General features: G+C 52.2%; 1 protein-coding gene across 5 annotated transcripts in view; it reads left to right on the forward strand.

Moving 5' to 3' along the window:
* Positions 1-26265, forward strand: part of NTN1 (netrin 1) — a 186579-nt gene that overhangs the window by 101892 nt on the left and 58422 nt on the right. For all 5 annotated transcript variants that reach the window (XM_070226530.1, XM_070226531.1, XM_070226533.1 and 2 more), the window contains exon 3: positions 19437-19625. In XM_070226530.1, coding sequence (XP_070082631.1) covers positions 19437-19625 — 189 coding nt within the window. The remainder of the gene's footprint in view (positions 1-19436; positions 19626-26265) is intronic.

Raw genomic sequence — 26265 nt, forward strand, 5'->3', positions numbered from 1 at the left:
GGCTTCAGTTTCCCAAAGCTTCCTTCAGTCTTTCCAGAAACTCTGTCAGTCCCGTGTCTCTCAGTGTTTGCCAAGAACCTCCTAGGAGCCCAGCATGCTTCTATGTCCAGCAAGAGAATAGGGGGAAAATAAAACATGGCCCTCGTCTCGAGGACTAACCATAACCACATTCAGTGGAATTTAAATTAAACATTTTTGGACCATGACACACAGTAAAAATATGTTTACCATTATGAATCATGACCTAGGATATCTATCTATCTATTTGTCCATCCATCCATCCGTGCAAAATAAAAGTTTAATGAGCACTTACTCTGTGTGGTCCACTCTCATAATTTCTGTTCGCTCCTGTTTTTTTAATGCTGTCCCTCAACCCACTGAACCGATCTCGTGACCCACTGAATGGTTGCTGCCTTCAGTTTGTTAAGCACTGGCCACAATGGAGAGTTGAAGCCAAAATACTTACTCCGGTTAGTGGGCATCTCGGAGAGTGTGTGCTTCTTAAAGAATCGGTCTGGCTATACGTGCTCTGGTTCACCAGAAAAGGGGGGGTCATGCCGTGGACGGTAATGGAGAGCAGGACCTCTGGAGTGACGGTGGCAGCGAGTCCAGTTAAGTATCTGGTGGTATCGTGGAATGGGCCCCCTGCCTCTGAAAACAACAGAAACAAAGTACAGGGTGAAATTTTTAAAAAATAAACAAAAACACAAACTTAAGAAAAAAATCTACCACTGAGCTGGCAAGAGAATAAAGGCGTCCGTTCAGGCCCACAAAGTGAAAGTGGGATTATGGAGGTGAGCTGGCTTTGGATGTGAGGGTGTATGTCAAACCCTTGTGACCTGGAGCCTCGGCTCTGTGGGACTCCGGGGACCAGAGATAAAGGCAGGAAGTCTCATAGGTGATGGCCACATAAAGCTTAGACCCTGGAGGGCTACCCTCCCAGTATAAAGGCCCATGGAAAATAGACCTGCTGTGCAGAAAGGGCCAGTGAGGAGACCAGCCTGTTTTGACCTTTGCGCTGGACGGAGGAGAAAAGATGGTCTCCTGAGAATTCATAACCATGAGCCAGCCCTCGGGCAGGTTGAAAGCCCAATTCATGACCCCTGTGCAGGTCAAGGATGATGGTGACTTGGACTAGGGAAAGAAGTAGAGGGATCTGGGGGAGATTTGGGAATTTAAAAGTTAACAGGACTTGGTGATGGATGAGATAATGGGTTTGAGGGAGCGGGACTCACAAAGGTGACTCCTACGTTTCCAGCTTGCACGTGTGGGTAGATGAAAGCATTGTGTCCTGGAAGACGACTGGAGTTGGGAGGGAATATCATGACTTTGATCTTGGACTGTGTTAAGTTTGAAGTGCCTTCGAGAGATCCGAGATGTGGGGTAGGCAGTTGGATGCACGTATCAGAAGCTGAAAGATTTCTGGACCGGAGGTATAAATTTGGGAGTCATTTCTCTCCAAGAAGATGATAATTGAATTGGGTGAGATTATTAGGGGAGATAGTCAAGGGAGAGCAGAGAGGCCCAACTTCTCCTGGAAGAACTCCAGCTTTGATTAAGGGCAAGCCTGGAAGGGAGACTGGGCCGTAGGAGGAAAACCAGGCACGGGTGCTGCTATGAACTTCAAAGGAAGAGAGGACTGCCGGGGAGATGGGGCAAACGCTGTCAGAACTGCTGAGAGGTAATGGGGAGGTGGAAACATCGATTGCATTTGCAGTGTCGCAGTTGTGGGGGGTCTTAGCCTGGGTGTTCCAGTGGGAAAATGGGACAAAGAAGGCAGAGTTGGGTAGACTGAAGAGTGAGCCGGAGGTGAGGCGATGGAGAAGCTGAGCTGGGAAGGCCAGGAGAGAGGGCGGCTGGGGGAGATGTGGGCTTTTAGAGAGGGGAGCAATTTGAGGATAACTGCCAGTTGGATTAGAGGATGAGTACCTGAGAGAGAAGGGATAGGTGATGGTTTCTGGTTCCTTAAGAGGCATGAGGGGTGGGGTCCAAGACGCGGCTTGGGGACTGGCTCTACATCCGGGAGGAAGGAGGGTGCTGGCCCTCATGAAGGTGGCTTCAAGCTTGGGAGCAGCAGTGGTAGGAGATCTTGGCTAACAGCTTCCATTTCCTCTGAGAGGCAGGAAGTGAGGCCACAAACTCCAAGTGTGGAGATGAGGAGGGAGATGGTGGGGCTGGAGCTTTAAGGAGGGTGGGGAGTGTCTGAAATAGGGAGACGTTCGTATACAGGAAGTGGGAGAGAAAGTTGACAAGTCTTAAGGACCCTTTCATTCATTTGTTCATTCACTGACTCAACAAATATTACTGTGATGTACCAGGCACTGTGTTCTAGGCCCTGGGATAGATCAGTGACCAAAAAAGATCAAAAAAAAAAAAACAACTCAAAAAACCCCTGCCCTCATGGGGCTTACATTCTACGTGGGGGAAGCATAGTAAATGAATGAAAGTGTAAAGTATGCTTATACTGTATGGTAATATAATAAGCAAAATCAAGATGTAAAGTATGTGTGTGCTAGGAGGTGATATGTGCTGTGGAGAAGCTGAAGCAGAGGAGGGGGCGTGGGAGGGCTGGGTCGGGGGTCTGTGTTTTAAGTAGGGTGGTCAGGGCAGGCCTCACTGAAAAGGAGCAGCTGAGCTGAGATTGGAAGGCGATGAGGGAGTGAAATGTGACTTTCTGGGGAGACTCCTGCTCATGGATTTACGGAAATGTCATCTTCCCTGTGGTGTGACTTTCTCCAGAAGGGCTGGTGTTTGGATGGGAGCAGAGGAGAGAGGAGGTCACAGTGATGAAGGGGCCACGGACCCAAGGGTCCTGGGCCTTGACTTAATTGTTCAAATAGATGCTATTATGACCCAACCTGGTGGCAGGGTGAGGAGTGGAAAGAAAGAGGCGTGGCCAGGTGCCTGGGGGAGGTGGGTGGGCCTGAGCCGCAAATGGGGGAAGAGTTCCCCTGGAAGCTCAGTTTTCTTCAGCTGGAACGTGAGGGGTGCATGGGATCCTCTCTGAGAGCTCCCCCAACTGTAAATGTCAGTGACTTTAATTTCCTGCGGCAGAGCCTCCTGAGCTATGCTGGGCAGCTTGCCCCTTCTCTGTTGCCCTCACGTCACGTGCTACTTTTGGTTCTTACTTGCCTGTTCTCCCTTCTACCTCACTGTCAAACGTCAGCTCCCCCTTCTTGCTGTGATAGAATTCTGTGTCAATGAAGAGTATGGAGGACCTGGAGAAGGCCCCTTTTGGGGCTAAATAGCACCATCTTAGTGGGGGAAACGGATGACCACCATTTTGGCTGCTCACAGAGATTTTTCCCCTTCTGTATCATTCTTGACTGTCTTCTAGACGGTTTGGGTTCTGGGAAAGGAAGATTGTTACAGTGAGAATCCCTTAAAAATCTGGGCGCCAGCCATACCGGGTGAATGCCAGGACAGTCACATCTTAGACCACGAGGGCTCTTAGAGATGAGCTGGCCTCGCTTCCCTAGGGACAGAGGTCTCCGTGAGGTGACCCCTGTCTGTGACATCCTCCTGGTAGAGTGTCCTGAGTGGATTCCTTTCTGCTTTTGTGTCTGTTTCCCCATGAGGAGCCCATCCAGGGCACAGACCATCTCTTAGCCGGTAGATCCTCCTTGGATGCCTGGAACGCTGTTGTCAGAATGATAATTAATTGTAACTTCAGATACTGGTCCTCTGTGTCAGCCGCTGTTAACAGGTGGGCACCATGATTGTCCTCATTCCCAGTTAAGGAAACCGAGGCACAGAGACATTAACAAACATGCCCAAGGTCAAGTCCACTGAGCCTGGTGTGTGACGGACTGGATTTGAACTCATGCGTCAGATCCAGGCTCACCCTCTTCACTGTGTTTTACAAGCTTTATCTCATCTGATAAGGGAGCGCCTGTAAGTACTCTTCCTTTACAGATGGACAAAGCGCACGGCAGGGGTCAGGTGACCCGCCCACATCTCACAGGTGGAAGTTCTGAAGGCCCCGAGACCCCTCTTAGTGCCTCGAGCTCCTGCCTCGGTGGCATTTGCTGATGAAATGATCGGATGAAATCCTGTCCTGACTCTGGCCTAATGAATCTGCGGTTGCAGCTTGTTTGAATTTGTTAAGTTAATTCGTTTTCCAGACAGAACCACAGACCAGTGTCCCTGCCTCCTTTCCAGTGTGTTCCGCCCCCAGGGGTCCTGATGTCTGCCCCAGGCTATCTCCTGCTAGGAGCTCAGGTGGGAGAGGAGAAGGGGCTGGCTGGCCAGGCCGAGAGGGCGGCAGCGAGGCCAGCGGGGCCTCCCCCGAGCCTGGCCGGCTCCCTGCTCCTGGCTGGGGCAGGCACATGAAATCCGAACTCTGGAGGGAAATTTACTGCACAATAAAGGAGGAATGGCCCGCTTTGGGGACAATTAAAGCCACATTACTGTGGAATTACAGAGGACGCCCAGGGAATTAGTCAAATCCAAAGCAGCCAGAAGTACCAGGGCCAAGAAATGTGGGGCGTTCACATGCGGGTGCTCCTCCGCTTGTACAGAGAACCTGTCTGCTTCCCAAAGCCCCTAATTTTAGGGCAAGAAAAAACATTTCCAAAGCCTTTACCTGAGAGGAACTATTGTCATAAAACTACCTCCACTTAGCCCTGCTTGTGCCTTAAATAGTTCTGTTCTGGTTACAAAGCCAACCGAGTCACCGGCGGGGAGGTCCAGAGGGAGGGCTAAAATGCCGCCACGTGCAGCTGGGAAGGGAGGACTGTGCCAGGAGTCCGGGCCGGAGCCGAGCACGGGCCATTCCCGGTCACCCTCCAGGGCCATGTGGCTCAGCCTTGGGCCTCGACGTCCTCGCCCGTGGAATGGACAGGACCGTGTGTTCCTTGCCCACTGTGAGAGTGTTGAGTGGATAAAATATATAAAATTCGGCCCCTCGTGCCCCCACTTTTTAAACTTTATGGCTTCCTTTTTGAGATGAACAGGGAGTCGCACAGTGTGGGGTGTTCAGAAAAGCAAATGTGTTGGTGCAGGTTTTCTGTCCGTGCCTCCTGTGAGAGGAGGACGGAGGAGGAGACTGTTTCTGAAGCCACCGGTTGGGCAGCGTGAGCTGTCTAGGGTGGGAGACCCCTCCGGACACCTCCACCCCTTTCACGCTTGCCTCACTTGCCTCCATGGCAGCCTTGTGGGCAGTGGCGTGTGCTGTGGATGGGGAAACATAAAGTGAGGGAGAAGCAGCTAGTAAGGTGCAAAGTGGGCGCTGGTGGTCCCTGCGTCAGGGGGAGGTTGTGGAGAGTAAATAACCCCCTGGATGTCTGGGGCTTACCTTGATGCAGAGTCAGTGCCAGGTGGGTCACCTGTCACTGCCGTGGTGGCTAAAATGAGTCGAGATGGCCAGGTGTAAGCTACTCCGTCTTTGAGTACTGCCCCCTACTCCTGCCTCCGGCCCTCTGGTCCCCACTGCTTGCTTAGTGCATCCTTCTGGCTGCCGCCTGGCATTTGTTCTCTGTCTTCCCTTTCTTCGAGCACCTGGAAGTCCCTCACGCCCTCTGGACATCTTAGAGCTGTTGCACAGATGTTCCTGCCTACTTCGAGGGTGTGGCCGCAAGGAGGGGGCGGCCTTCCGTATTTACACCTTGGCGCTCTGTCCTGAAGCAAGCAAGCAGCAGAAGAGTTTAGTCACCGCCTGCCTCCCCTTGCCTTCTGCGGGCTAGAGGGGCTAGAGACCCCACGGGTCTGCAGACACATCCCAGGACCCTCGGCAGCTGTGCCCTCTGGGTTCTGAGACAGAGCAATGCGGCAGAATCTCTCTGACTGTTAGTGAACTGGGTGCTCAGCCACCTTGTTGGTGCTCAGAACAGTTTGGAGGAGGAGAGGGAAGAGGCCAAGCCTGTCCTGTAAGGGCCAGTTGCTTGTTTAATTCTTGCCCGGGAGTTTCAGCGTGACGGAGCCAGCAAGCCGCTGGGGTGGCTTATCACACCTAAATCTAGGGGAGACGTTCAAAATGCTCAATAACCGGTACTTCCTGGCACCAACCGTCACAGAGATGCCAGCTGCATCCAGCTGTATCGGTACATTTCTGCAGATCTGTCTGCCCTAAAGCCTTTGTAACCCGGAAAGAGTGCCTGGGTTTTTAGCAAAGCCACTGCTGTCCCGCTGTCACTTCACTAGTCCAAAGGCTCCTTCAGAAGATGCTCAGCTGCAGAGCCGTCATCTGTCCATGAGGAAGAGATGACCATAGTCCCCAGGCCGGTTTCCATAGTTGTAACTGATAACTTAGGACATCATTCCAGAGGGACTGTTTAGGTTTGTTTTCAGCAAATAAATCCCCCACATTTGCCCACAGAGAACTTCTCGTGCTGTTTCCTTTCGACGTGCACAGTCCCTACCCCAAGGACTCAGGGTCATTTACAGACTGCAAGATTTCTTGGGACACCCGTTCCACTAACTCGTATGTAAGAATGTTAAGGAGGCCAGTCCTAGCCTCACACCTGGAAGGATCTCCCAGTCTGGAGGTGGAACGGTGTCTCCTCTGAGTCTCTCTGAGTTGGAGGGACTTTATCAGTCTCGTTTGATCTCCTCCTCAGAACTGGAACCTCCTGTACTTTGTCCCTCTATTTGAATGCCTCCAGAAATGACAAGATCACTCTGTCCCAGGGGTGGCCCATTCTCTCCTTGATGGGCTGGAATCTGCCGTTCCCTGCCACTCCTTCTGCCCTATGGTAGACCACCTATTCTTCAGTGACGTGATGTTTAACCAAAGTCTTTAATTGTAATCACATAAACACTTTACTGATATCTAAATAAATTAAACCTGATTCGATTAAAATAACTAGAGTCAGAATTGGGGTTTAGAGTCTGATCACTTCTACCACAAAGCGTGTCTTGATGAAAGTGGCCTTTTTGGGGTAAAGAGTATGGGCCATTCTGATCATAATTGCCTTTCACCCCCTGTTTTTCCCTAAACGGCAGTGATTCCATGTGAGATCTTTGCATGTGAAATTGGGGCATGCTAGGGCATGTAGAGTCTGATGGGGACAGAGAGGTGGCCTGTCTGCTCGGCATCTATGGTGGTGTCCGCAGCCAGGAAAGCACTTTCTGAGTCATTGGATGGACCAGATCTTTCCCTTCTCTCACATCTCTGCATGGTTTCAGGCCCGGGATTTCTGTTCTCATTTAGCAGATGGAGAAAGGGAGGTGATTAAGGAAGGACAGGCTGGCTCTGACCAAACAAGGAATGAAGAATCAGACAACTCTGGGCATTCTGAAAAGCCTGACCAGGCCTCTTCTCTCCTGGTCCTGCTGAATTGAGGGGCCCTCTTAACCTCTTGTGGACTTGCAGATACAGAGAAAGTTAGAGTTGCCTTTGGTCAAAACTGTCTTGCAAATCACACGTCTTAGGAAAAGGACAAGTTTGATTGGGATCTGGAAGGTGCCAGAGATAGGATTGCCATGCAATACTTGCAGCATACTTTTACAGAACAGTATTTGTTGAAATTCCGATTTAACTGGGAATCCCGTATTTTTATTTGTGGAATCTGGCAACCCTCATTGGAGAGTGAATTAGGAAAATTGAAAAAGACACATTGGTGATGACCTAGAGTGGCCCACAGGACCCTGGTTTCAGCCTGTCCCCGGCCAAGAACAGGAACCTCTATCTCTTGGGCTCACACGGCCCTGGATTCAGTGTCGTATTCTGGAGCAGCTTAGCCTACCGGTCAGACTGGTCTCTGGAGCTTATAGTCCAAGTCAAAGTTAACCAAAGAGTTGAATTAAATAACTGGTTGAGTAGAGAGGGACGCTGCCGATGGGACAGGGGTGAGGGGAGTGGGGAACGTGTCCCAGGAATTGCGTGTTTTCCTGCTTGGTGTTAGGGGAACAGAATAGACTGCAAGTCGTTAAAACTCCCTCGCCACCAGCCTCTCCTACTGCCGCTGGAGTCCAGCCTTGTGTCTCCGGCCTGGCATGTGCCAGACTCAGTGATGGGACCCATTACAGATGGGAAATGACTGCAGGGAGCCAGGGGCTGGGCTTGGCCAGCGTGGCTGGCAAATCAACCCTCACATGTCTGTTCAATAAGGCACAGGCAGTGTGTGTACCACCTCTGGGGAAAAAGGATTGGAAGGAAGCCCTTTTGCTGCTAGACAGGCATCTGGGCAGGGCGGACAAGCCACTGGGCACAGAGGATTTCGTGGCAACCAACGCTGTGGGGAGAACTTTGCTCAGACAGCCTCTTCTTCAAAAATTCTTGGCTTTTGGGGATGAATTCCAGCAGCCAGGGTTTTTTTTTTGTTTTGTTTTGTTTTCTTTTGAAGATTTTCTTTTTCCTTTTTCTCCCCAAAGCCCCCTGGTACATAGTTGTATATTTTTAGTTGTGGGTCCTTCTAGTTGTGGCACGTGGGATGCCGCCTCAGCGTGGCTTGATGAGTGGTGCCATGTCCGCGCCCAAGATCCGAACCGGCGAAACCCTGGGCCACAGAAACGGAGTGTGCGAACTTAACCACTTGGCCACGGGGCCGGCCCCAGCCCAGGGGTTTATCAGGCTTCTTTTTGCCCATGGTCGCTTGTGCCACCCTCGCTGAGCTGAGGTCTGGAAAGAGCCCCAAGTCAGGAGCGCCCCCTAACTAGTTCCAGCTCCTTGGCAAAGTCTCTGCCTGCTGGGGCCTCATTACTCTCATCTCTTCTATGACAAGAGGGTAAACTAGGAGGCCCTAGAAGCCCGCACCAGCCCCAAGATCCTGTTTTTGCCTTCAGAGGACAACATCCTCTTCCTTATTTGGCTGCTAGATCTTGGGTGTGGATGGGAGTGGGATGGGGGTGTTCATACAGGGTCCTGTTATAAGGGAGAAGCAAGATCCCCCCCCAGTCTCTGGACCTCTATATTGAAACCAATACCCTTGAGGGCAACAAAGTTTGCATGTTGTAGTCAGTGGGCTGCCGTGGAAGGTTCCGGAATAGGGCAGTGACAAGGGGAGAGGAATGTTTGAAGAGGGATTTGGGGTGGAGGGCTGATTGGAGTTGGGAACACCACACAGTGGGCCAGGGCTGAAGTCCCTGAGGGAGGTGGCTGGGCAGGGCCCACCCTCCTCCCGGCTGCCTGGGCGGGGCTCTGGAAGGGGAAGGCCAAGGGAGGATCTGAGGAACAAGGCTGCAGACAAAGAACTGATGGCTGCTCCGGGCTTACTGAAGCCTCCTCGGCATTTCCTCCAGGAGAGGGGCCTGCCCGCCGCAGGGCCGGGCGGCGAGGAGGCTCTTTATGAAGCAGGAGCCCTGAGATGTTCCTCAGCAGTGCAAGGCCGGAGAATGAGACGCTGGGAGGGATTGTTGCCGAGCCTCAGGGGGAGGCGCAGCAGCCAAAAAAGGGCAGGGAAAGAAAGGCCGAGATGTTTACAGAGGAAAAAAGGCAGTGGAAAAAGTGACGGTGAGGTCAAGCCGATTTGGGGGATGGCCCTGCACAGTCCACCGGGGAGGGGCCCGTCACCCACACAGCCAGAGAGAAAGCCACCAGACCGTGGCTGTGCTTTTGGGAGAGCGGGGCCTCTGACCCTGGTCCCCTCCATCCTGCTGTGGCCCCGATCCCAGCCCCTCGAGATACCCTCTCGGGTCTGGCGCGACCGCCATCAGCCTGTTCTTGGGGACTGTATTATGGGCCCCTCTCCCTGCCCGGCTGGGTTCACATTTCAGCTCGAAGAAGGAGGCCAGCCTCGCATAGCTTAGGTTTATCCCCCACCCGCCCCCAGTGCCTTCTCCAGAAACCCCAGAGGGTCTGGCTGGGCAGGGGCCGGCACTCCCAGTAGGCTCTGGGCTGACACCTGGACAAAGGGGCTGGGCCTTTCCCAAGCCCCACAGGTGTGAAGAGCTTGTCACCCTCTGTTTGTTCAGCCCTCTGAGTGGCCTGAAGGACTGTTGACAGAGGGCCCCTTTGTGTGCAGACTCCGCTAAAGCTCTCTAAGCCCTCGACAAACACAGGCCACTTATCTCCCTGGACTTTATCAGAAACCATCTAAAGCCCGCCGGCCCGCCGCCGGGAACGCCAGCCTCCTTGACTGACACCGGACCGTTTCGAAAGCATTTCCCAGTTGTTTTCTTTTCCATTTTTCCTACCACCTTGCTCCCCCTCTTGTCGGTTCTGTTTCTGTTGTCAGAGATAAAGCACAGGTCCAGGGTCAGAGACTTTGTTTTTTAAGTTGGAGCTTTAAAAAAAGATGTTGTGGCTCTGCGGCTGTCTGTCTCCCAAGAGGAGGTGCCCGTCACGGAGACTTCGAGAGAGGTCCATGGGCTCCTCCCTGTGAGAACTTGGCTTCAGGGGGCTCCTGGTCCCATGAGGGGAGTTCCCCGTTGCTAACTGCCCTCCTGGAAATCCTCTCACCAGGCCCCCACCCTGGACCCCCACAAGCCCAAAAGTGGACTACTTTTTTCTCCCTCAGAATGGTTTCCTCTATCAATACTCTAGTGGGTATACTTGCCACACCCTCTTCTGGAAGACCCAGGTGGTCACTAATCCTGTTAGCTACTCCCCTTCTGAGGCTGTTTCTCTGCTGGAGGCCCCCATCACCTCCACCTTGAGCAGGTGGAAGCCTGTAGGATGCCGCCTAAAGGCCACGGTATCATCACGCCCTGTCTCTGATCTACTTGCTAGCAGGGGGTGATCTTAGGCCCTTCCCACAGCCCTGCCACTTGCCTGCTCTGTCCCACCCCTGTGGCTTGTTCATACCTGGAGCACTCCCCTCCTGAACCCCCGAGTACCCTTCTGAAGGCTGCCCTGCTGACGCGAACCTGCCCCCTATCTCCAGGAGTTTTAGTGTCCTGCAGCTACGGACTTTTCAGGCAAGATCTCAGAGGTCATCAAACCCAATGTCCTCATTTTTCAGATAAGAACGTGGAGGCTCACTGGGGCCAGGTGGGCTTTCCAGGAGTACACACCTGGGTGAGCCACAGAGCCAGGACTAGCGCCCGGATCCCAAGTCTCCCAAACCAGGTCCGGTTGTCTTTCCCCTCGTCCCTGCTTCCTTGTGGTGTCGTATCAATGGTGTGCATTTGATTTTACTCAATAATAATTACACTAGTGTGTGTGCACCTAGGTCCTTGTCTTCAGACATCTTTTTTCTCCTCTGCATTATCTGGACCAGTGGCCCTCGGACAGGCAGCATCAGCGTCGCCTGGGAACTTGTTAGCAGTGCACATTCTCAGGCCCCACCTATGACCTACTGCATCAGAAAGCTGTGGGGGTGGGGCTCAGCTGTCTGTGTTGTGATAGGCAGTCCCCGTGAGTCTGTGCACCCACGTTTGAGAACCATCATGTGCTGGGTCTTGGGAGGGGGTTAGTGGCTACCGAATGGAAAACCTGAGCTGGAGAGAAGGAACAGGATGGGGCGTAGCCCTGAGAGAGCGAAGGGCAGAGGGTTCAACTCCACAGCAGGTGTGCTCCCCGACTCAGAGGCTGGCGTGTCACATGGGCCCTGTTAATATTTGTTGAATGAAGAAACGAGTGAGCAATCATGCAGAAGCAGGTCCTGTTGGGGATGTCATTGTGGCCGCATCTCATGTGTTGAGGTGCCACATCTTCCCTCACATGTTCTCTGGGACCCTCGAGAGTCCCCCAGAACATCCTCACCTCACCTGGGCTCGGTCATGCCCAGCATGGACTGTTGACGCTCTTCTCTCAGACAAAACTGTTGTGCGGTTCTCCTAGCCATGTCTAGGTGATGCTTTTCAACAGTTTTTTAATTAAAATTGACATAAGGCACCCCGCAAATGATTGCAAACCTTGGAACCTTGACTGGAACCAAACCGCTCCCGTGTGATGCTTCTAGTCTCTTAACAGTTGCCCGGTCTCCTTGGCTCACCCTGCTGGTCACCACTGTGTGGTATCCGGCTAGTTGATGTCTCTGGTGATGAGCTTTAAGCCCTGTGTTCGGGGGATGGGGTGGACCTCGGAGTGAGGTGACAGTGGCAGCAGCATTCACCAGCCTTGTTCACACCAGGTATCTCCAAAGACTGCGAGGGTGAGGACCACATCTGGCCTGCTCACTGTTACATCCCCAGCGTCTTGTCTCGTGCCTGGAACTCAGTAGGTGCTCAGTAAATTTTTGTTGAACGCATAAATAAATCCACGAGCTACTGGATTTGCCACGTGAAACCTGTGATTTGGCTGCTTGTTTTGTAACTTTATCTTAATCTATGATCATTTCTCTTAGACTCAGCTCACCTATAGACATGAAAGGGTCTTGGCCCCAGAAAGGCTTGGGTCAGTCCTGCCTCAGTCCCTTTCCCCACAGGAGCCCTTTGAGAGCCCAGCTCAGGTGTCCCCAGGTGCTGGACGAGCCAGGTGTGTGGGGAGGGGTGACTGCTCAGCCTGGTCATTTCAGGAGAAGCTGAAAAGTGTGCTCAGAGGGTGGAATACTTAAAATTTATCCACAAGGGTCAAATGATTTCTAAATAAATAGGATACCAAAAAGAGTAGCAAATTAATAAATAATAGGTGGTACAAACTACCTCAAACTCTTTAAAATAGCTCTGAAATATTTTTATTATTCTGAACCAATCATTAAGGAGCAGTTTCTTTTGAAACAGACCCTGTCCCACTACTCCCTCACAAACCCCCTGCCTTTATCTTCCTGAGGGCTCTCTCTCCAGGGAGTGGCTTATATTCCGACTGATTCCTGTTCACTGTAGTTCCAGTTCCACCAGCCCACGCTGGTCTGCAGGCCAGCAGCAGCAGCATCGCCTGGGAGCTTGTTCGGAACGCAGACTCCCAGGCCCTGCCCCAGCCCTCCTGAAGCTGAATCTGCATTTGAACAGGTTGCCCAGGTGACAGCTGGAGCAGCGCTGTCTGAGCATATTTGTCTGTGCTCCGATTCTCTTCTTAGGCCTTGCCCTCTCCACCTCGTCCCCGGAAGGGCCCAGCCGAGTGGCCTCCCTGTCAGTCCCTACGGCCCTCAGCACAGCTGCAGATCTGCAGTTACTAGGCTGCTGTCTGTCTCCCCTCTGAGACGGGAGCGCCCTGAGGACAGGACTCTGGCTTGTTTACTGCTGTATCCCCTGCACCCACACCAGCACCTGGTCCTTTTAAAGGCCTCTGTGAGCACTTGCTGAAGGAGTGAATGTCTGTCACTCCCTGGACAGCATTCGAAGCTGCAGAGTTTGCTCTTAGGGAATAGCATCTTAGACAGCAAGGAAGAGTATAAAACTTCACATACCCTGGGGGTGGGCACATCACAATCTCTCTAACCCAGGGTTTCTCACACTTGGCACTCCTCACATTTGGGCCGGATAACTCTGTCACGGGGGCTGTTCTGTGTGTGGCGATGTGTTTAGGAGCATCCCTGGTCTTTATCCCCTAGATGCCTGTAGTAACTCCCTCCCCAGTTGTGAGACAACCTAAAATGTGTGTAGACATTGCCAAATGTCCGCTGGGAGAAAAATTGCCCCCAGTTGAGAACCACTGCCCTCATCCCCACCAGGGAAGTTGTGAACACTGTGTGTGGAGTGTATCTCATGGCCCTTACCCAGCAGGCACAGAGGAAATAGCAAAGGCACTGGTGAGGGCAGCAGCACCCGCCCCCAACCCTGCAAGTGCCCGTCACGCCCCAGCCTGCCCCTGTGGCATGGACATGTAGAAATATGTCACTAATCATGGCAGATCTGACAGCTGCTCTTCCCAGGTGCATGGGCAGCCCAGGGCTGGGGACCCGTTCCTTGTATACAAAGCCCCCAGTCTGTGGATGGTGCATATGTGGGCCAGATACGTAAGTCTAAAACTCCTGTTATGCTGCAGAAATAACATGGGGCAGCCTTCTCAAAAGAACTGTCCTGTGGAAGGGAGGGCAGAAAGTTGGGAGTGCTCCTGTGTGCTGGGAGGGCAGAGGAGGCCCCTGGGCTGAACCCACAGATCTAGGAGGCCCACTGCCAAATGGCCTGCCTGTTCCACTGAGAGAGCCCCTGAGCCACGTGAAGTTTGGGGAAGTCAGGGCCAGAGTCCCTGGGAGAGAGGGCCAGGATATGGTTTAATGATGTCTGCTAGATTCTTTCTGGGCCTGCGATAGCCCTGGTGGGCTTGGGGGTTAGTTCATCAGGGTCTTTCGGGAGAAGGCCAACACCTGTGTTTGGTAAACTCATCAAGCCAGTGGAGGCAGGTTCAGACCCTATTTGTTTGCAAGATTTTCCTCAGGGTCCTGGGAGGAGTCCAGGGCATCCTAGATGTAGGTTCTTCTCCTTAAAGCACTGCAGTCTACTTGGGTGAACAGAAGCTAAATCACTGAGTTAAAGCATCAAAACAAGTTTCAAGTAGATAAAGCAACAATAAAAGAAATGTCATGAATGTCACAAGGTCAGGCCTTCTCAGGGTGTGGTCCAGACGGACCACACAATACTCCGTCTGTCCTACCTATCTGTTTATCCATCATCCGTCCACCCATGAGCCTATCCATCTACTCACTGTCTGTCCATTCATCCATCCATCCACCCACCCATGCACCCATTCATCCACTTATCTACCCACCCACCTGCCCACCCATCTATTCATCTGTCCATCTACTCATCCACCTACCCACCCACCCATCAATCCATCCATCCATCCATCCATCCACTCATCCACTCATCCATCCACCCACTTATCTGCCCATTCATCCATCTACTTATCCTCCCACCCACCCACCAATCTATCCACTCATCCACCTATCCATCCATCCAGTTATCCTCCCACCCACCCACCCACCCATCCACCCATGCACCATCCATCCACTTATCCACTTGTCTATCCATCTATCCATCCATATTCTCTCTGACTTGCTCACTTTTGCTCACTCTCTCTCATTTGTACAACAAAAATGTATCAAGGTTTGTTTTGGGCTGGAGGATCTAAGGGCAAACACTGTTTCTGTCCTTTAGGAACCAACACAGCTGAGGATAGTATTTGTCGCACTTTAAGAGCTTGCTGCCAGGAATGCTCATCTGCTCCTCCCTCTGTCAGATGGGCAGCTCTGGACATTTGAGAGTGAATCGTCCATCCCTATCTCCCTCGTGACCTGAGGTGCAGGGCCTGGCATGTAGCTGGAGAACCTAAATGTGTGTTGAATTGAACTGGCCTAGAGGTGGCAAGGGGTTGGACCATTCAGGTTGGTGGGAGAGGTTCAGAAAAGCTTAAAGAATGGTGGTGACAGGCATATGTTAAAATAAGACTTAGAGGACCTTTTAGTAAGAGAGAAAATGGGACCCCATCTCAGGACCTTTTCCCTCACAGGTTTCTAGTAGGGGAGGGCGTGGGGGGGCTTCTCCACTTCCTCCCTCCTTCCCCTTCTGATGCCCCTGGGTCTGAAATGCAGCCATATGATGTGTCATTAGTGATCACCACATGACAGCTGAAGGAGGGCACAGAGTTTGGGGTCTAGACCAGACCAGCTCTCTCTGGGTGGCTGGGGGACCCCTGGACAGCACACAGCGCCTTACAGGGCTCCCTGCCCCAGTTGCGCTGCCCCATGCCCCGCCTCCCGTGGTGACCTCTCTGTTCTCACAAAGCTGCCCTTTCCTTCCCGCCTTGAAATCTGATAATGAAACTAATACCCAATATTTTTGCCTCCAAGAGAGGCAGGAGATAAACAGGAAGGCGTGAGGGATTAAGGTGTCTCTCTGAGGAAGGGGCTGGGGACAGGCTAGGAGTTGGGTGACATCTCTGTGTGGCTCTGAGGGATCCAGATGTGAGCTTCTTTGGCCGATGCGTTTTTCCATTTGTGCAGAGAAAATAAAACAAAGAGAAAAGAAAACAAGCTGTAAAATACTTTTGCAAAGCCTGAGTGTGGGCACTTGCCACTTGATGTCCCCTGACAGCTCCAAGAGCAGGGACGGGGAGGGGAGCCCTGCCTTTGGATGTGCAGCCTTTGAATTTTCTTTTGTGTGACCAGTTATTTGTGAAGAACCTTTTGTTGGAGTAAGGTGCATATGGAAAAGAGAAACCAGCCCAAGGTTCCCCTTGGGGTGGGGAAAGGGGGGTGCTGAGCTCCCAGGAAGGGCTCAGAGGCTCCGGCAGCCCCATTGGGGGAATGGGGGACAGTGGAGCTGTCTTTACAGAGGAGGACACAGGATTAGCATCTGCCTCCAGGAAGGACTAGAAGATGCTGCTAGTGAGGTCTTTCCCATTGCAAGAGAGGCCTGAGGATGTGCTCCTTCCAGATGCCTGTCCCTGGGTGGATGTGCCAGGCCCTGTGACTTCTGTGCCAGTAGGAAAGATCCCGATTCTGTGCTGCAGTCTGGGCCCAGCTGTTCCTTCCAGTGATGTGGGTCCTTTCCACTGGAGTTGTGGGCCAGGAACCAGAAGACCTGGGTTCCAGTCCTGGCCCCCCCATTGACTGGCTCTGTGGTCCTGGGCTGGTAGGTCCCTTAACCCTTCTGAGCAACCTTCATCACCCTTGTCTGGCTGAATGAGTCCAAAGGGACAGTGGATGTGCGTATGTACACATGATAGTCTCCTGTGCTGGCGGGCAGGGCGAGGCTGTGCCTCTGTCTTTGTGCCTGGTTGAGTTCAGCCCAAGGGCTGGAGATGCTGAGAGACACCTGGTAAGGCTCTCAGAAGTCATTCTCTGGCCTAATTTGGCATCTAGCTCCTTCCAGACTTCAGAAACCCCTGAAACCCCACAGCGCCTCCCTCTAAGCTTGTGTCCATCACTACTTGTAAATTGAGTGACTGTTTGGTGCGTGATTTGGAGGGTGACTCTAGGAAGAACATTTAAAGAAGGTTTTCATAACATCAGAGAGAAAAATTAACAGGCAAATATTTTTTTTAAATCAGAAAAGTAATATATGAATAAGAAACTCGTAAAAATAATTGCAGCTTGTATGGCAGAAAAGACAAGTGGTTTTTAATCCATTATATGTAAGAGCACTAGACATCGTGAAAAAAAACGAAACACCTTATTTGAAAACTGGGCAAATGGCATGAACAGGCAATACACAAAAAAGAAATATAAATAGAAAAACAAGCCCATGGAGCAATGTCCAGCCTCACTGGGAATCAGAGACATGCAAATTAAAATCATGTGTGCTTGTGTGTTTTCCAGACGAATTGGCAAAGATTGAAAAAAAAGAATGCTGATACCAAATGCATATTGTTATTCTTTTCAAGGGTGTGGTGAAATAGGAGCCCTCATATCCTGCTGGGAGGAGTGTGAGCGAGAACAGCCTTTCTCCAGGGCAATTTGGCAGTTTGGATCCTGAGTTTAAAACATGTAGATCCAAAATTTAACCTGGCAGTTCTGTCTGGAAACTTATGATGTCCCACAGGCATCAGAGCAGAGTACAGATACGTATGTTCAAAGGTGATTACCACTGTGTTGTTTATGACAGTGAGAAACTGGAAACAGCCCCATTGCCCATCCCGGGGAGGCCCCGCTTTAAAACCCGCTGCGGATTCCAGGGAGCCCGTTACGTATATCCGTACAGCGGAGGACCAGACAACCTTTCAGAATCAGGAAGAATGTGATCTGACATTAAAAAAGGTTCATCATCAGGAGAAAATAGGCTAGGAAGCAAGCTGTACAAGTATGATCCATGCCTCAGGAAAGAATTAAATAGTTCCACAGCTGAGCAACTGTTAATTAAAGCCTGGAAGGAAAGCCCCCCCCTGTGTTAACAGTGGTTGGTGGAAATTTGAGTGAGTGTTTTTTTTTTTTCCTTTCTGCTTTTGTTTTTCAAGTGTCTGGTATTAAACATATATTTCTTTAGAAATTACGTGAAACGCAATTTTAAACAAACTTAGCACAAAAGCAGTGCAAACCGTGTTGAAGAATGAGCCAGGTTAGGCCACCAGCTCTGAGCCGGAGTTCTCCTGGGGTTAGAGGCCTAGCTGAGCCGGGTCACAGGCGCCACAGTGTGGGATGAGGAGGGCCAGGTGGGGGCCAGGCTGGCAGGAGACGGGCCTGGGAGTGACATTGAAACAAGACATGAAGGATGAGAAGGATGCAGGCAGATGAGGAGGGGCATTGGGAGGCAAGGAACAGCATATGCAAAGCCACCGGTGGGGCAGGTGAGGGGTCCTCACCACACGGCATGCTCCAGAAACTGAGAAAAGTTTGGCACAGCTGAATCATCACAGTAAGAAGGGGAAGCAGGACCAGCTATTCAGAGCCCCGGAGGCCGTGTTACACGATTTAGATTTTATCCAAAAGAAAAGCAAGGAGCCACTGAAAGATTTTAAGTAACAGTTATCCTCAGATTGGTGTGTAGGACTCCTGCTCTGCTTATAGTGTTGAGAACAGCCTGGAGAGGTCAGCTCAGGCGACAGGGGGGCCAAAGCCTGATGGGATAGAGAGGAATGAATGGACTTGGGGGAGGTGCCTCTGGGTCCAAGTGGAGACCCCAAAGCAAAAGCTGGAAATAGAGGTTTGGGAGTCAGGAGCACTATTGCTGTGAGGGGTGAACGAGGCTGAACCAGGAGACCAACAAAGCAGAGGAAAGAGGGTGCTGAGTCCTGAGGAGCATGGTGGGAACAGGCAGAGGGAAGCAGGACTGGGCAGCAGGGAAGCCAGAGAGGAGGATACTGAAGGTCCTAGAGGACCCAGAGCCCAGGAGTGTGGGCCACCATGCAATGGGAAGTTGCCCAAGTTGATGCAGGAAGGGAGATGGTCCAGCAGGCCCCCGAGCCCTCAGTGGCGTGAGGAGGAGTGGAAGAAGGAGTGTAGAGGCTGGTGGCCAGAGCTCAAGGGCATGGGGAGTGTGCTCCCGGAGAGTTTAATGCCTTGAAAGCAGTGCATGAGTCTTTTCCGGCTGCTAGAACAAAATACCACAGGCTGGTGCACTTAACCCACAGACATTTATTTCTCACAGTTTTGGAGGCTGGAAGTCCGAGATCAAGGGGTCAGCAGGGTTGGTTTCTCCTGAGGCCTCTCTCCTTGCCTTGCAGACGTCTGCCTTCTCTCTCACATGGTCTTCCCTCTGTGCGTGTGCATCCCTGGTGTCTCTTTGTGTATCTAAACTTCCTCCTCTTACAAAGGCACAGTCAGATTGCATTAGGGCCCCCAAATGGCGTCATTTTAATGTAATCACCTCTCCAAACGCCCTGTGTCCAAGATAGGTCCTCTCCAAGATATCTCCAAATACAGTCACATTCTGAGGTCCTGGGGTTCCAGCTTCAGCATGTGAATGGGGGGAGGGACACAAGTCAGCCCATAACAAGCAGGATTCGGGCACAAGAAGGATGCCAGCTCCACCTGCCAACACTGAGGAGGGTGTGTGACCAGTGAGGGCAGGTCGAGGGAGAGGAACTGTCTCCCTGTGCGAGGTAAGGGAGCAGAACCTCGGCCATGGCTCAGGTACAGCTAGGAGGTCAATAAGTGCTTATGGATGCAAACAGGGGAGCCAAGGAAAAGCTCCCTGAGAAAGGACTGCCTCCCAGTCCGCAGTGGAGGAGACGGGGGAGTTGGGGGCACAGAGTCTCCTGGGGCCCCTGCCCTGATGCCTCTCCCTGCCTCCCGCAGCCTGCAACTGCAACCTGCACGCCCGGCGCTGCCGCTTCAACATGGAGCTCTACAAGCTGTCGGGCCGCAAGAGCGGGGGTGTCTGCCTCAACTGCCGCCACAACACGGCTGGCCGCCACTGCCACTACTGCAAGGAGGGTTACTACCGCGACATGGGCAAGCCCATCACCCACCGGAAGGCCTGCAAAGGTAGGCGGTGGGGGCGGGGTCTCGGGAACACGGGCCTCCCTCTCCTTCCTCTGTCCTTTTCTATTTCTTTTTTCTAGTCCCCATACAAATCGGCACTGAGATGATCACACACACACACACACACACACACACACACGCGCGCGACCTCCCTGGTATTTGGAGGTGTAAGCCGAAACAAAGGGGCGATGGAGAAATGGTTCCCAGGAGAAGAAAGGAGAAGGTGTGATTCCTGCGAGGGTGCAGGGCTCCGGTCCCCGCCCCCGCCTTCCTCTGGTCCCTCTGCACAGGTGTGCCGCATACCACAGGGCGGGGGTCATGTTCACCGGGCTTACCATCGGCACAAAGGGCTCTCTTTTACCAAAACCACGCGGACATATTTCTTTGGATGTGTGCGCACGGCCCCCAGGCCCCCAAGCTCACACAGACATGGACAGTCGCAGTGAAGTCGGCGGCTGCTGGGGCCGGTTCTCAGAAGGAACATTTAATCCACCTGCAAACAGCTTTACTTCTCAGGACAAAAAAAGGGAGACGGCGGACTCTATTTTCGTTCACTGGAGCAAGCACTAATGTTTTAACTTTCCGCTGTTTGTTTTCTCTCACTAACAAAAGTGAAGCAATGCTCAGATGACTCAGTGGAGCTGATGAAATGCCAGGGAATTTAGTGACGTTGAGGGGGAGGAATGGGGGGCCCCCCACCCCACATTTGCTTTTGGGAATTCCAGGAACCAGGGCTCTCTGGGTCCAAAACTTGGGGCCTAGAGCTAGGGCTTGCCGTGAGCATGGCTTCTCAAGAAGATAGTTATCCTGAGGGCTCTTTGGGCAACAGTCCCCCACGAATGGGGTCCTGACATGGGCTTGTATAGACCCTGACAAGAGAGACCCGAGCCTTGGCAGACTTAGGCCCAGAGAATGAGCTCCAGTAGAGAAACCCTTCTGTGGCCACTGCCCAGCCTTTGGATGAAGCCAAATTATCATCTTCTTAACAGGAAATCCACCAGATGTTGGGCACTTGTGCTCAGGACTGCTTACATAATTTGCAGGCTCCAGTGCAAAATGAAAATATGGGACTTCTTGTTCAGGAATTACTAAGAATTTCAAAATGACAACAGAATCAGAGCTTCAACCAAGCACGTGCCCTATGAAAGTGGGGCCCATGAAGCTGGCCCTGCTTGTGTGGAATACTCTTCTGCAGAAAAGACAGTGTCCCAGTCTGACTCCTCCAGGAGAAATCCCTTCGTTTCCAAATGAACAGGAATGAATAGGGTGGCTCCCAAGACACAAGCAAGCTCTCCTTCCAGATCTGTGGACCTAAGGCTGCCTCTGGTGGTTGTCAAGAGAAATTTAAACATAAAGGTAGCCTGGCTATTTCCACATCAAAAAACAGCTGATCCAGGTGAGAATCCCCCATGAGACTGAACAGGACTCAGAAGGTGGCCTGGGCAAAGGGACCCAGGAAATGTCTACGGTGGCAGGAATGTGTGACCAGGGAGGGAGGGCTTTGGGTTTTCAGAGCACGTAACTGGAAGGTCTCCAGCTCCTTCACCTGTACCCAAGTGTTCGTTGTCTTTCATTTGCAGAAGAAATTGAAGCCAGGATCTTGTAAACAACTGGTTGTGCACAGATTTCTTGGGGATTTGGCCAATAAATTTTAATCAACAGGGGCCACTGTCAGGTGGGCCTGTGCATGAGAAGGTCTCAGCTCCATGTGGAAGGATAGTGGTCACGTACTGTCATGCCAGTTTCTGCTGTCAGAGCGGGAAAGACATGCCCCTGGAGAGGCGAGAAGGACCAGGCCTTGGTCATCTTCCCGTTTGCCTCCCCTCCCTCTCCTGTGTTGCTGTGGGGAGGGACAAGGGCCATGCATGGCCTCTCATGGCTCGGAGTGAGATGTCAGGAAGCGCAGGATCCTGGGAACCTGCAGATCATTCTCCTGGGCTCTGCTGCTCTGTTTAAATGCTGTAGGGACACCTGGCTTCCCTTGCTGGTTTCCAGGAGGAACAGAGGCAGGCAGACGAGGGTGTGGTCCTGTCTTATTATTTCAAATGCTGTGGCCGGCCTTGGTGGCTGTGTCTTCCCTTCCAGTCCTGGAGAGCAGGTGCCCCCAGTCTTGGTGGGACCCCTGAGAGAAGAACCCATGGAAGAGGAGAAATGTGGGGATGGATTCTGCTCGGAAGGACACCTGCTGGGGAGATGTGGGAGGAAAGGGTAGGACTCTCAGTGCCTCCTGATTGGTGAGGAAAGACAGTTCTTCAGGGATCCTGCCACCTGATTGGTGAGGAAAAACACTGCCTGAAGGGCCTACTGCATGGTTGGTGAGAAAAGACACTGCCTAAAAGATCTGCTCTCTGATTGGTGAGCAAGAAGAATGTGACCTGAAAGGTCCTGCCATGTCATTGGTGAGGAAAGGCATTTCTTGAAAGTTCCAGGTCTTACTCCTCAGCTCTCCTTTTCCTGGTGTCACCCCCTTAGGGGATTTGGGAATTTGAGTCCTCAGATCCCCCACGGAAGACTACCCATCAAAGAGAGACCCTGAGATCTTGGCGGGAGCCAGGCTTAGGAGTTCAGTCACTGTCAGGGGGATGTGTACCCTTGAGATCCTCAGGCAGGGGTCTCTCCATCACCCCCCACCGAGTCCGTCCTCTTGTCTTCCCAGGGCCAGGCAGTTTAAGGAAATGGTTCCTTTGGTGGAAGCATATGGTCCCAACGTTTTGATCTCTGATGGTTTGCTCTCAGAAGCTTCCAGAATCTGGTAGGTGTGGAGCCACCCCCAGGCCGTGGCCTCCTGGGATTGACCTCAGGGAAGCCCATAATGGCCTTCATGGGAAGGCTGCACTTCTTTGCTCTGTTCCAGATGTATCTCACAGGGGAGCTGGGACAACTGGCAGTGGCGCTTGACTCAAGTTAGCAGTTGACCTGAGGGTGCTTGGGAATGGCCATCAGGCCCTCTTTACCCCCTGACTTCCCAGGGCCTGGGAGGAGCCCTGGGCAGGGGGCCGAGGCCACCCATATACATTGCTGGCGATTGGCTGCCTCCCGACCTTGTTTAATTTAGAGCAGGGGTGGACCCAGACAAGAACAGCTTGCAGCAAGGGCATTAGATTCCAAACGTTATTATGCAGCCCCTCATTTGGGAAGTTTCATAGCAACAAATTTGTTGGGTTCTTTCTCCCCTCCCCTAGTTTAGAACCAAACCAGGGCTGGCAGGGCTAGCGCATACAAAGGGCTGTAATAAACATGCCCAGGGAACAGGCGGCTGCACTCTCGGCTATTCAGTGCGATTTCACAGCACTGGGAAGGCCTCATTATGGCGTGGGCTGTTGTCCTATACAAAGTCAGATGAGATGAATTTCTCCCTTTTCTCCGCAGAATGGTTGGTGAATGATACTCGTCCTGGAATCTGTCAAAAGATAGGCGGTTTTGTTTACCATTTGTCTTCTTTATGGACTTTGGGGCTCTTTCTCTTTGGAGCCGGCAAAGAAGACGTTGCCATTTAACCATTTCGGCCATGCCTCCATTTAAACGATATTAATTTATCATCTTCCCAAACCATCTGTGATGGATAAAGACATTCCAGGAGTCTCCCGTGAACTGAATTGCGATGAGAATTAAGAAATTAACCACCGCATCTAGCGTCCCGCACAAAGGGCTTGGTTCCATTTCACTGAGCAGCCTGTTTCTTTCACTCGTTGCCCTGCCCCCTTCAAGTCCACAGTCTGCAGGGCTGAATGCAGGCCGCTAAGAAGGTGCCTGAGTCCTTCAAAGATGCAGGCGGTCGCGGGGCAGAAGCACGCGACGTCCTCACCATCTTTGTCAGTGCACGCTGGCCGCTCCCATCCACCCCCTATTTCTTCCAGCAGCTCTGCCAAGGGTTGAGGAGGAAGTGACTACCTTGGGCCGCCCCCTCTGGCTCCAGGACCACTATGTGCGGCTCCCCATGTGTTTCTCACTCTGGATTCTCGACCTTGACTTCAGGGCATCCTCACTGTATTTGACTCTGACTTGTGCAGAGGTTCTCACCCTTGGCTGCACTTTGGAATCACCTGGACGTTTGCGAATACTGTCACCTGGGTCCTCCCCCCAGAGATTCCGGTTCAATGAATGGGTCCAGAGGAGAGCTGGGCACTGGGAGGCCGAAAAGCTCCCCAAGGCTGAGAACCAGGGCAGTGGGAGGAGAAGAAATGAGGACAGGGAGCCGCTCTTGTGTTGAGAAAGGGAATACTCACAGGTGGCCTAGGCCCGGGATTTATTCTTTTGAGGGGAGAGACTTATTGTCAATAAATTTAAATGTTTTTTATGGCTCTCTTGATGAAAACTTGGTGGAGGGGGCTGTGCTTTAAATTGAACAAAATTTAAATCTTGCCAGGCAAGGCTGGGAGCGTAGCTAGTATAGCCTGAGGTTCCGGTGTCCAGATGGGATTGGATGGTCCTCACTGCTGGATAGCGTGTGTGTGTGTGTGTGTGTGTGTGTATACATGTCTAGATCTGATCATTTGAGGGTTTAGTCATAGCACAGCTAAGAACCTGGCACCCCACCCCTTCCAAACTCTAAGGCAGCGTCCACGCAGCCTGTGAAACCCTAGAGGCCTCAGGAGTGCCCTTTCATTTTATGGGTCCCTTGTCACATTTCCATTTCTTGTCATCATTTTATGGGGTGCAGGGAAAAGGGTTGGTCCTCTTAGGCAGGAAAGTGTGCAGTGGCTGGAGCAGCTCCCAGCTTGGAGGGCAGAGACCACACTCCAAGGAGTAGCCTCTTTTAGGGTGCAGTTAAGGCCAGCACCCACAGGGAGAGAGAAGGTCAGGAGGGAAAATCCCCAGTGCAAGAGCTCCACCCCCCCGTGGCCTCTGTTGGCGCATCCGTTCCCTGTTCCCTGGGGAAAGTGGGGATCAGAAATCCTCGTCTCCAGATCTGGCTCCAGGTTCAAAGCCTGTAGAGAGCATCAGAGCAGTACATGACCTCCTTGGACCTCAGACTCCTCATCTATGAGGTCGTATTCAGATTTAGGGTCTCTGAGTCCATCCAGCTTTGACATTTCACATTCCTTGTACTCCTTTAAATAGTAAAAGTTTTATGGGTCCCTGATACAACAGGGCAAAGTCTTATCAATGTCAAGTCTTTGACCCAGGAACTCGGAAAAGCTGGCAGAGCCAGGAAATCAGGTGGAAATGGTTTTGTTCCAAGGTCTTTACAAATAAAGAGAGTCGCTGTGGCTCAGCACGTGCAGTGCCTTGCTCTGAAATAGGGTCTTTCAGGCCCAGCCCTTCATTTCTTTCCTCTGGGCATCCTTGGCCAGTTTCTTCACCTCCCTGGGTGTCAGGCCCCTCGTCTCTGAAGCCCACTCTCATCCTGATTCCACACATTCCCGGAGGATCCCCAGGGGTCCCTGGTCTGGAGCAGAAAAGCCTCCTGATCTTCCAGCCCCCCAGTTAAGGGAGGGCATTTTACTTGGGAAATAGCTTTTGCTCCCAGGAGAGCAGCAGTTGGGGACCAGCCAACAGACTTGGGATGAATAGCTTTTAAAAGCATGGAGCTTGGAGTTATTGAGACCAGGGTTCAAGCTCCACCTCCGGGCAGGGTGCTTACTCTTTGGTGCCTCAGTTTTCTCATCTGAAGATGAGGATAGTAATAGTCCTCCTCACTCCTAGGGTTGTGGTGTAGAGTAAATGAGGTCCCTGACACAGGGCCTGCACCCCATACCTGAGAACTGTTATGATATCCATACAAGTAGCGGAAAACAGAATAACCAGGACCCCTGCCATTGCCAGCACACACGCACAGCGAGACAGTCCTTGGTTCTCCATTGCCTCGTTCTTTCAATGAGCGGTGGTTGTGGGCGAATGGGCCCCTCGGACTTGAAGGGCTCAGCCCAGGTATGGGCTTTAAGGCCCATTGTCACAGGACTGGGCAGGGCCCTGGGGATTTGACCTAATGCCCAAATGCATACTCTCCATAAAGGATTTACACACTTTGGGAGCAAAAATGACAAATGAGTCGAAGGCAGAGATGAGAGCTCGGCAGCTGCTTGTGGAGGCCCTGAGCAGAGAGGTGGGGACAGGCTGTGTGCCTCTGAACGTGGTTCTGAAAGTGCCGCTGAGAAGGACCCGGCAGCGTCTGCGGGACTCCCGACAGGCCTGGGGCTGGGAGCCAGATGCACGACCCTCGCTGGCCCTCGCTGGCCCACTGCACAGGACCCTGGCGTTGCAGCACCTCTCCCTCCGTACTGTCCAGCTCTTGCCTGTCTGCCTGCCCCAAGCCTGTGCCTGCAGACACACACACACCCTCCCTCTCTCTCTCTCTCTCTCCCCGCTCCTGTCTCCCTCTCTCTCTCAGAACCATCTGTAGGACCTGTGTCTTTTGCCCCAGCTGTAAATCAGGTGCAGGAAGACTACAGTTAACCAGATCATGAAGGGTCAAATAACCCAGTTTGGGATTACGGGGCTCCCCTCCCCTTCCCCTTCCTGCTGTCTGCACCTTGATCCGAAAGTGGCAGGGGAAAGGAGAGGTCGTGCAACTTGAAACATTTATTCTTTTGTGCCTCGTTAGCAACTGCTGGGAGAAAGAAAAGCATAGCTGCGGAGGAGGTTGACACAGACAGCTGAGATGAAGTCTGCGGATTATCTATGGATTTAAATTATCCTCGCT

The sequence above is a fragment of the Equus caballus genome, chromosome 11 (genome assembly GCF_041296265.1).
Source record: "Equus caballus isolate H_3958 breed thoroughbred chromosome 11, TB-T2T, whole genome shotgun sequence".
NCBI lineage: Eukaryota > Metazoa > Chordata > Mammalia > Perissodactyla > Equidae > Equus > Equus caballus.